General features: G+C 40.5%; 1 protein-coding gene across 8 annotated transcripts in view; it reads left to right on the top strand.

Annotated features, from left to right (window-relative positions):
• JADE2 (jade family PHD finger 2) overlaps positions 1-12,122 on the top strand; it is a 231,396-nt gene that overhangs the window by 197,922 nt on the left and 21,352 nt on the right. For all 8 annotated transcript variants that reach the window (XM_042455258.1, XM_042455257.1, XM_042455253.1 and 5 more), the window contains one exon: positions 486-603. In XM_042455258.1, coding sequence (XP_042311192.1) covers positions 486-603 — 118 coding nt within the window. The remainder of the gene's footprint in view (positions 1-485; positions 604-12,122) is intronic.

Below are 12,122 nucleotides of genomic sequence, written 5' to 3'. Positions count from 1 at the left end.
GAAGTTGCAGACATTGCAGTTAAAGTAAAATCATAGAGTTATAACGGTGTAGTGAATAGGCTGCAGGAATTCTGCCCTGTTAGTCTCTCCTCGGAGAGACAGCTGAAGGCCAGGAAATGACAGGGAGGAATGGGCACTCGCATGCCCATTCCTCCTTGTCCCTGACCCATGCCTGGCAAAATGGCGTCATGTGCCACCCATGGTATGCCTGACATAGGTTCACCATCTTGGCATTAGTCTATTGCACTTTGTAGTAATCTCTGAAACAAAGAGGATGCGCAAAGTGTTGTTTTCAAATCTGCTGTCTTTACATCATTCAGACTGCCTCTGGACCACATGTGGAGCACTAAGGTGTTTGGGAAGGCCCGGTGAAGTTAAGCAAACAGCAGACAAGTTAGAAGACATTTGGGGAACCTTAGCTAGCTACCAGTAGATTTCTTCAGAATCCGATTCTGACAAAAAGGCTCTTCCCCTCTGTTTTACAGGTTAGAAATCTTTGTTACATGGTAACACGGCGAGAGAAAATGAAGCACTCCATTTGCAAACTCCAGGAACAGATCTTCCATCTCCAAATGAAATTAATTGAGAAGGACCTTTACCCAGGTATGTGTTGCTTCTGGAGATTACAAAAACAAATGCAGTTATAACATCTTGCTGCTGCGGATTCCACAACTGGATCCCTAAGCTTGAAATCAAGATTGAAAATTGAACGTTTGAGCAGAAACACAGCCATTAGTGATTCCCATAGCACTAAACCTTAGAAAAGTGTGTTGTATTTTTACAGACTTGCAAGTGTTGATATCCATGTTTCCTTTACTTCTGATAGAAATATATAGTTTGAGTTTCTCATCCTAATAGAGGGGAAGTTTAATGTGCATGATTCTTTTTGAAGAATCATGGCATTCAGCACATGGTTTGGGGGACATTTTTTAAATTAATTTCAGCATCATGGTACTAGCATGTCACATATCATTCATAACCTATAAATGATACCGATCATTTTACAGATACAGCAATTTGTAATCACCACACATTCAGTTCTGTGTTTGCTTCATGGTCTCAAGGCCTTTCTACTAGCTATCTCAATTTGAAACTGCAAAGGGATGAGAATAGGAAAAGGTAGTCTTCAAAAAGTTGTGAACCCAGTTTGAAGATGGATTTGCCAGAGAGACTGTTTATTTGTTTGGCATTATAGCATGATAGTAATTATGATATCACTCTTATAAAACAACTGTTACAGTGAGATCCTCCATTTAAATTACTAGTAGTTCATGTGGTTAATTTTTATTCATTTATAAAGTCAGGCTTGAAATTCTAGCGTGGTGCTTCAGAGGGGTTGAGCAAAGACAAAATGGCTTGTATATTTTAAAAATACTTAAACCATTCCTTCATCTGCAAAAGATCCCAAACCAGTGTACATATCGTTGCTATTCTAAACTGTCACCTTGGTTTCAACTTGCATTTGCTTTCAGTAACTGAAGAAAGCAGAAGCTGAAACATTTTGCTAATTTATTTATTAAATCGTGTTTGTTAATGGACTGCATCCTTTTGGGATCCAGAACAAGCTTGTCAGAGGTGCTGTTTGTTTGTTTTATAAACCACCTAATATTATTAAAAGAAATAGAATATAGCAACACCAACAGCATTACAATGATAAGAGGCATAAAATTTATTCTGTTTAGCCAGCAAACCACTATACAGTACAATGTAAAATCAAATTAGATACATTTTAAAAGTACTGGGAGTAACAGAAGCATTTTAATTCTCTTTTCTCTTTTTCTTTTTGTTTCTTTATTTTCTGAATGTATGGTATTCTGATTGTAAATTAGATAGTACATGTTAAAATTAATAAACAGATAAAATGCTTGGGGGGAGAGAAAAGATTATTGAGTGGGCACCTTTGCATCTTGCTCAGAAGGGCATTCCACCAGTGTGGCACTTTCTCACAGAAGTCCCTCTTTTAACTTCCCAGGGACTGGCTTGTGCAGACTTCCAATTCTTATTGGACTGCAACTCCTAACATCCCTCCCAGTGGTGAGGAATGCTGTAAATTGTAGTTCAGCAACTTCTAGAGGTTAACATCATTCCCAACCCTGACGTAATTTAATCTCCCACTTCAGAAATGTCAGTCCTACCATGTTCACAGGTACAATTATTAGCTCTGTAAGATAAGTCCTGCTCAATGGCTGCCCCAAGTTCTGGAACGCCCTTCCGTTTTGCTATCCTTCCATTGACGGGCAAAGATTCTTTTATTCGTATATGCTTTTAGAATCCAAAGTTTTTTGAGGAAAGAGCTTTTAAGAGCTGCATTGTTTTTACTATTTTAACTCCTTTTATTATTAAAAATGTGCATTTTAAATTGTTTCAGTGTTATTAATAATTTGGTTCTATTTTAATGTTGACTTCTTGTATGCTTTTGGCCCGATACCAGGGTTCAGGAGTGCGCAGCAACCGCACGCTCCCAAAGCTTAGTATGTATGGGCGCTGCCATGACTGCGCAGCCCCACTGCACATCCATGACACAAGCACTGCGCAGCATCTTGTGTCATTAACACACCATGTGCACTAATGACACACTGATGGCGGCACCTGCCCACACCCAAGAGAACCTGCTTTTTGCGGGTTCTTTTTGGAGTGGAGGGAGCCCATATGATTTGGCTCCTACGGGCTCCCTTTGGGGGAAAAAACAACACCTCCAGCCTGCCATTTCAGGGTGGTATGTATTGCACCTTTAACTCTATTGTAATCATTTTAATTTCTAAGCTACCTTGAGTCTCAGACTGTAAGGCCCGGTACAGACCACCGAAAAAGAGTGGTCTGCCAGTGCCTTGTTTTGCTACACGAGGAATCTGCAGCAGACAAACTGTGTGGCTTCCTCGCACAGCAAAAAGAACCCGCAAAAAGCAGGTTCTTTTTGCAGCACCATAATGACATAGCAATGTGCCGATGGCACATTCGCGACATCATTATGGCGCCGCAACGTGCAGACGCTAAGCATCCGTCGCGTCAAAATGGCGGTGCCCATCTGTACAGTGTGCCGCCATTTTGACGCCCTCGTCACATGTGAAGGGCGTCTGGAAGCGTCGCCCCTCACATGTGACGAGGGTGCCCTATCGTGCCTGTCTGTCCCGCGCCTAAGAAAGCAGAATATAAAATTGTAAATAACAACAATAACAATAATAATAATTGCTGTGTAAAAATAAGGAGATATGTGCCTTCATCTTTCATCCATTAAAGGGAAGAGGGGTCGAGGGAATAGGCAGGCCTCTCTGAAGAAGAATTGGTTCAGTAGATGCAGTAAATAATTTCGTAATCCTGACCAAGACTTCAGGGCAACTCTTTTAATTTCAATTTAAATGAGAATCTGAGACTGTCACTTCGGCAGACCTTGTCCAAACTAGCCAAGCAGGAAGTTAGCTGTGAAGCACTAATCACTCCTTGATACTTACTTTTTTGTTTAATGCTTTGAACTGGGCCTGCATTGAAATCTCTTTGCAGAAGCATGCTGTTCCTTTCAACCTTCTCCTGATTCTTATTGTTAATCTTGGCCCTACTGGCTATAGTTGTTAAGGGGCGGCATCTGGCCCATTGGCATAGGTTGCTGGCAGCTCCATGACTTCTTGGCAACTTTTTTGAGCTTTGTTAAAGATCAAAGGTTAAAACACTGCCAGACAATCATTCACTGCTCCTTTGTGCCTTTTAATGTTAAGTGTAAATTAAGTTGTTGTATTTATTAGGAAGGAGGGTCTTACACGAGACATAAAAGCATCTGAAGGTTTTAAAAAGTGATAAACACAAACTTGATAGAGCAATACCAACAACTGAAAGCAGACAGTTGTCCAGTTCACGCCATGTAAATTACTTTGTTTTTTTGCACCAACATCACGTAAATCAAAATTCAGAGCTATGAAGCATTTTCCCCAGAAAGAGCATCTGGCTGTTTGGCAGAGTTTTCCGTCAGTTGTGTTTGTGGCTTTGGAGCTTCTTCAGAAGCCAGCACATGGTCAGGGTTTCTTTAGGACTGTCTGGACCACATTCCCTCTTGCTGAAAACATCTCCTTGAGTTGAAATTTAAGGTCTTAAGAAATGTGTACTCTGAAAATGTGTGGATTTGAATCATTCTGACTACACAGAAAGGATGCCAGTACCACACTTGGGATGCCTTAATCAAGGACAGACAGCATCTTAGGAACAGATCATTCACAATATTAGGAGACAGTTCAGAAACATAAAAGATCCTTCCTAAGTTACCAAGTTGCTTGAGCCAAACACTGTTTAGCTTGCTTATATCAGATGAAGAAAGTCTGGGCCACAGACCACATGCAGCCTATCTAGAGTGTTTATGTGCCCCTCCCATGGCCCCAAATGTCAAAACATTTTGGTGGGGGGGTTGCACCCAAATGCAGTTTGAGGGTTTGAGGCACAATTTTGCCATGTGTTTGCTCACTCGTGCCATTTTAGGCCTAGCATAGGCATTCTCTGTGTCACTTCTGAGTCACTTCCTGTTGTACCATCTGTTCATAATTCCTCAGAACACTTGCAGTTGTTAGTAATATCTGTAGTTGAAATAGCTTTAGGTAATGGCTAAGATGGCTAAGTTAAGGTGTCATTAAGCATACTTAAATTGATCAGTTCCCCAACTTGTGGATCTTTGTAGAGTTGGAAAATGCCTCTTCTTTCTTCTTATAATTTTCAGAGATACTGTATTACAAAAGAGACTTCCTGTTTAGAAGATTATTAGACAGGGGACATCCCATTCTTTTCTCATCCTTCCCACACAATTGTGGGAAGGATTTTCACATGATGTCGCACATCTCTAAAATGCTTCTGCACAATCAGGACAACAGCGAGAGAAGGATGGGAGAGTGATCCCCTTTACTCCCGATCCTGTCCCGTACCTGGTCTGATAATCTCCTTAGTCTCACACCTGCCTTAGAAAGTTCTTCCTCACCACATTAGCTTCTAGTAGCTGTGTTTGGTGAAAACAAAATTATAACAATTCATACAGAGCTCAGTTCTTGCAGATTCATTGTTGTGGCTTCTCTGAATCTATCTCACTGGTATACACTATCCAGCTTTCACAACCATTCATAGAAATAGGAAACATAACGGTGTGGACAATCCTAACTTTAGTATACAGATCATAGCTGCCCTTCCAAGTCTGAGGACATCCCAGTTTAAAAAAGGGGCGTCTCTTCTAGACGCCCCTATTCCTGTTACGGACTCTGTCCATAACAAATGGCGGTGGCCGTTCCACACGGCTGCCACCATCTTGACGTAACGGACGCTCTGCATCCGCACATTGCGCCCCGGAAATGACACCGCGAGTGCGCAACTAGCGCCTTGCGGCGTCTCTTCCGGGGAGCAAGAAGGAGCGCGATTTTCACGCTCCTTCTTGGCAGCGTCTGGGAACCGCGCCGTTTGGCTGCTGCGATTCCCGGACGCTGCAACCGGCGGCAGTGCGAGACGGCCCCTTCTGGGCCGTCTGTAACGCGCCAAAGTCTTCTTCTGTTTTCTTTACTGCACTCTCCACTCTGAATTATGATTGAGCCTGAGTATGGAAAATCTTGAACTGTGAAATGTCTTCATTGTCTAATTTAAAATTATGTAAATTGTGGTCATTATTTTTGATTTTTTGATATTCAACTCTAACCTGCCTTTGCACTTTCTTCCTTGACTTTCCTTAGTAATTGTTCCAAGTCCATGATGTTTTCTACTAACAGTATGGTGTCATCCGCATATCTTAGATTGTTCCTTCCTCCTATCTTTGCTCCTACTTTTTCAGAGTCTAATCCTACTTTTCATATGATGTTTTCAGTTTACAAGTTTACCAGATAGGGTAATAGAATGCAGCCTAGCCAGACTCCCCCTGATCTATACAGTCAAGTGCTTTGCTACCATATATAAAACACAAGCTGTTATTTTTGAAAATTCTTTAGTGTGTTCCATTATCCAGCATACATTTACTATATGAACCCTAGTGCCTCTTCCTCTCATGAATCCAGTTTGGATATCTGGCATTTCTTGGTCATATATAGCAAGCATTGTAGCATTTTGAGCATCACCTTGCTTGCATGGGAAATTAATGCAGTAATCCTGTGGTTACTGGAATACCTGGTGTCCCTTTTCTTAGGGATTGGAATATATACTGATTATTTTCACTCTGTCGGCCATCGTTTTGTTTTCCATATTTGTTGACAAATTTTTGTTAGAAATAGAATAGATCCTGTCTCTGAACCTCGGATCAGCTCTATTGATACACTGTCAGTTCCTGGTGATTTGTTTTTCTGAGTGCAGCTTCCACTTTACTTTCTAAACTTTCAAGTTCGTCTTCAAATGGTTCTTCCTTGAATGAATCTATCATCTTTTCATCTTTTTTATACAGTTCTTCAGTGTATTGTTTCCATCATTTTGTTATGTATTCTTGGTCATGTTAACATGTTCCCCTGCTGATCAGTACTCTTGGTTTAAAATTTCCTTTCATTTCTCGGTTGTCCATGAAGAGGTCTCTGGTTCTTCTGTTTCACAACATTGACTATATAGTAGCTTTCCTTCTCCCTGCACACAAGTCATTGTACATTTGCATTTAGGGTTCTGGTTCTATATCTGTCAACTTTCATTTTTGCTTGTTTTTAGTCCTTGACTGCTTGTAGAGTTTCATCTGCCATCTACCGAGACTTATCTTTGAGGGGCAGAAAGTGTGATTTGCACTTCAGTTATATTTAGGCCTCTCCTTATCCTAAAAAGAACTAGAGGGAACATGGAAAATTGTTCTCAGGCCCACTAGAGAATGTAGGGAGGCTTTTCAGGACAAAAAATATGGAACTCTTCTGTGTGGGAGTTATGGCAGTAGGGAGATAGCCTAAATACCCTAAAGGCACCATATCCCATCTGATCTTGGAAGGTAAGCCCTAATTAGTACTTGGATGGGAGACCGCCAATGCATGCTGTAGGCTATTATTTCAGAGGAAGTAACTGGCCAAATCACCTCTGAGTATTCTTTGCCTAAGAAAACCCTATAAAATTCATGGGGTCACCATAAGTTGACAGGTGACTTGAAGGCACACACAGATATACGATAATGGATGTCACTCTCCAAGATTCCTTCAGAGCCTTATGGCCCCCAAACCCCCAACAGTTGTCCACCCAGGCTTATATTGTAAGTAGAGTACCCCATTTCTGAATCTATGATCAGTATTTGTCCTCTCATCTCAAAAATCACCTTGTGTAAACTGTCATACACCAAAAATATTGGTATGTGAGAATATAGGCTTGTCTGTTCTGGGCTCTTCCCTAAATGTAGATAGTGACAGCTGAAGGCATCCATTGATCCAATATTATGATTCAAAAAATGTAACAGTTTGAATGTTTCCAGTCGGGCAGTTCATAGTGCTGCCAATCAAAAGGCCTTGTGCAGCTTTTCTGTCTAACCTTCCTTAATGGATTTTCTTGCAAGATGTAAGAAGTGCTTAGATGATATGAAAGGTTTACAAATTGAAGGTGACCTCATATGGACTACATTACCCCCTTTAAATTCTGTGAGTGAAGCAGGATGATTGCATGATACAGTAAAAGCTTCACCTGGCAAAGCACCATTAGGTGTTGGAGTTGGGTAACCCTACCACTGTTGTTGGACTGCAATTCCCATCAGTTCTGACAAAGCATTTGAAAGGGATGGTGAGAATTGTGTTCCATTAGCAACTGATTGTCCACATATCCCCTAGCCTTGAGATCTGTACCGATGCACTTTCCATTCACGTACTACAGCTGTGGACAGCCTCTGAGGGTCAGTGGGCTGTTTTGCCCTCCCCTAAACCTTGATGGGTCACACAAGAGTGTTGACCACTCTGCAAATGAAACCACCCAAAAATAGGCAAATCACAACCCAGAAACCTCTTGGAGGGATGGGAACAGTTCAGAGTTGTCATTTCAAAATTAATCTGTTTCAGGTCAGAAAGGGTATTCTTTAAAAAAAAAACAACAAGAAATAGTCAGTCACTGACTTTTGCTCAACTCTCAGAAAGATTCCAGGCTGTTTTATCAGTGGCTTTCATGGAACTTTTATGACATTAGCTTTTGTAGAGAAGAGGTTATGTGCACCTGGGTAGTACAGCCAAATATACATGGGCATGCACAGGTATGGACTGGGTGAGCTACAAATCATGGGACCACATACCCCGAAATGTAGATTTATACCATTATTTTAAATGCATTCAAATTGTTAGATTTGAGTACAGACTGCCAAAATAAAGCTGCTTCGGGTCTCTTTGGAGGTATGCTATTTAAATAATGCAAATAAGAGTCCGGAGGTCGCGCCAAAGCCACACTCCATTCCTAAGTACTGGAGTGCAGCTTTGGTGCAGCTTCCGGATTCTTAGAATGCATGCATCATTTAAACAGCATACTTCCAAAGAGACCCGAAGCAGCTTTATTTTGGCAGTCTGTAACAGGCCATAGCTAGAAAGAGCATATTTAGCACAATGACCCCTGTTAGAAAAAGATCATTCTTATTCTTTGTATAATCTTGAGTAATTGCCTGAAAGCATTTCATAGCCTTTTACCCAATTGTTTACACTTTTTGTAGAATATTAATATTTGTGTACATCCATGTGCACATGTATGTGATCCATAAAAGGATCAAACTGTGCATCTAGTGAGCTCTGTGGGTTCCAATATAGGGTGGAAGGTGAAGAGTAAAATAAACTAAGTATGTAGGATAAAAATTAATCTGTTTGAGCTGCCAGAGAATCTTAGTTGATGCTTTTTATCAAAGGAAGGTGATAACACTAATAAGAGCCAGCACAGTGTAATGATTTAAGTGTTGGACAAGGGCTCTGAAAGTATATGGTTCAAATCTCTGCTCAACCATGAAAACCCAATGAGTGACATTCAAGTCACATTCACTGAAGTTTAGGGGATTGCAGCAGTAAGAACCAGAGACCTCTTCAAGAAGAACTGAGAAACGAAAGGAATAAATAAATCTGGCCAAGAAAACCCTATGAGAGGGTTGCCATAAATCAGAAATGTCTTAAAGGCAAATAATAATAACAAGTAGGAGTAGGAGTAGTAGAACCCTGGTGGCGTATTGGTTAAATGCCTGCACTTCAGTCATTCACTTATAAAGCATAAAGTTGTGAGTTCAGTACCAGCCAGGGGCTCAGGGTCGACAGCCTGGCATCCTTCCGAGGTCACTAAAATGAGTACCCAGCTTGTTGGGGGCAATTAGCTTACACATTGTAAACAGCTTAGGGAGTGCTGAAACAGTATAGAAATGTACTTGCTATTGCTATTGCTAGGTAAAAATCCTTCTCAGCTGTATGTTTCTTACTGCAAGGTCATGGCCAGTATGTTTCCCTATTATTGCTATTATGCTAGAACAGTGGGGGGGGGGGTCCAACTGTTCTAGCATAACAGAACTTTCTAGACTTTTTTGCTAAGAGGTTACTCATTATCAGTTAATATTTCACTTTAACTTTTGGGTATCTTTGCTGATTAAATTGATAGTTAAGTGTTAAAATGGGTCTTGCTTCATTACAGAAAAGGAATACACTGAAAACATCGGGTTTTCAGTGTATTTATAAACTAACTGGGCAGGGTGGAGGGTAGGTGTAATTGTTTGAGCACTGGCTATGACACTGTAGATCAGGGTTCAATTCCCTGATCAGGCATGGAAAACCACTGAGTGACCTTACACAAGTCACAGGCTCCCTGCTTCCAAAAATCCCATGACAGCTTAGGGTCGTCATAAATCAGAAATGACTTTGAAGATATGCAACAACTAAGGTAGAAGAGATGGGGGAAATAGCCTTAAAAACCTTTCCCCAAGTTTCTCAGGTATTTCAGAAATTATTCTGCACTAATGAATTTAGAGCTCCTATTTCTGTATATGATAGCCATGTGTTGCATATACTACAAAGTATGCTTTTTGTAGTTACTGTGTCACATTTCAAATTTTCCCTAACAAAATAGCAATAAAAACTGTGCAGCATTATAGAATGATTGTTAGATGTGGGGCTAAATTGGCAAGAATTTTTTTTAACATATTTCTATGTGCATATACTGTACAAATGCATTTTGCAAGAAGCACATGACAACTATTCAATCAAGTCTACTTACAACAATATTCAAATGTTACCTTCAGTTCCCACACCACATACAAAACATGTATGTTTCATAAATATTGTAATAAGTACAAATGGTGGCTAAATTCCAGAGAGACCTGTGAATCCATGCAAAGCATTTCTGCACATGTGCAGCTGGGTTTTTCCTTTTGGCAGTTGGCTCTTCCAATTTTTGGAGGAGCAATGAGGGTTATCAAGAGAAAACAGGAGATGAAAAGGCTGTGCACACCCACAGAATGCCATGCACAGTACATTTGGATCCCAGCCAGTTAACTTAGACTACTACATAAATGTTTAATACAATACCATGTGCGCACTACTTCCCATTAAGCATATACTCATGGAGTGCACAGTTTCTGGTAAATATACAAAAACATAGTATAAATGGAAGGGAACATATTTTAACCTTTTAAAACAGAGATTACAATCTGTTGAGAAGTTAGCAAGACACCATCTGTTCCAAAATACATCTGATGAAGTCCAAACCTGTACTTGTCTTAATCTTTACAGTGAATTCATAAATTTGCTTCCACACTGGGGGGTGGGGGTGAGGGAGTGACAGTCACTATCCTAACCTTTGAAAAACATATTGTTTTTAAAAAATGTTCATCTATGCTTAATCACTGCAGCTAGAGGGAACCAAATCAGTGCTTCTGTGAACATCAAACACTGGAAACAAAACCACAGAGAAAGCCATGTCAGACCTTCATGGCGTTATATATCTGGCTGGCCACTTTTGGAAGAGGCAGATGGACTAGATTCATTCTAGAATTGATCCAGCCTGGCAAAATTGTTGTTCTTTGCAAGATATTTTCAAGTCAAGTCTTCAGTTGAGCCTCAAGTACCAACTTCAACAGAAAAAAGATGGTGGTGATAGAGTGGGGTAGGAGCTTGAGACAGAATGATGTTTTTAAGCAAGACTCGCTTCTAAATGGGCTTGAAGTAGGTTGAGATCTAGTTGGCAGCCTGTCACCACTATACATTGGAGGACTCTTCTAAAACTTTTTTTAAAGCTTTAGAAGGATCCTTCTGCCTGAGGCTCTGAGAAACATGCCCCATGCTCTGGGATTATCTATCTATCTATCTATCTATCTATCTATCTATCTATCTATCTATCTAATAGGCAAGGGCAAGGGTTGAGATCTATTCAGCAGCACAACAGAGACTTGTAAAGCTTTTCCAGCAGGCAAGACTCATCCCTATATAGCAGGATGCAGTTCTTTGCAGGGAACATCAAAGACATTAGGCAATGGGCTTGAGGCATGGGTTTACAGGGAGTGGGGCCTTCCTGTACAGCAAAGGTAAAGTACTGCTTCCATCATGTGACTGGTGGGCAAAAAGCAGTGAGATGGAAGGGTTGTTCAAAGGAACAAAACTATTTTCCATTCCATAATGTTTCTGGATGAAGTTAGGCCAGCAAATTGGCCACTAAAAATATACAAGTCAAGTCAGTGCATCATTCATTGAAGCAACTTGAGTCTGAGTCAGATTGAGTCTACATCACTGGATATTATTGTGTGGTTTTTCTTCCTACTATAAGAGTTTAAATCTGGAACTGAACATAGATAATTAGGATATCTGCATCCTCTAATTCCTACATGTAATTTAGTATCACCTTTTTTGGATGAGCAGCAGAGCTGGAGTTGCACTCCTGTAACATCATAGTGAGACAGAGAGTGCAGAACAGTTCAGTTTATGGCCTATTGTATTTCTGGGGCATTCATTGCTGGGCTATTCTCTTTTAACTTCACGTTGCCTCTTACCTTTTCTTTTTGTTCCTTTTTTCTGGATACTCCTCCTCTTCTGTCTTCAGAAGAATTTAGCTACATAGAATTTAAGGCTGACATTAGTACTGTATTGGTAGAATAGGATATATGACCATGGCTTTTGAGATCTCTTTTGCCTTGGGTATCAGTTCAGATATGAATAGACTATGATCATGTGCATCCAGATTATCTGAGACACAGCTTCAATACACTTACAGTTGGCTTGTGCACTAAA

Source organism: Sceloporus undulatus, chromosome 2 (assembly GCF_019175285.1).
Source record: "Sceloporus undulatus isolate JIND9_A2432 ecotype Alabama chromosome 2, SceUnd_v1.1, whole genome shotgun sequence".
NCBI lineage: Eukaryota > Metazoa > Chordata > Lepidosauria > Squamata > Phrynosomatidae > Sceloporus > Sceloporus undulatus.
This window is presented reverse-complemented; position numbering and strand designations above follow the sequence as displayed.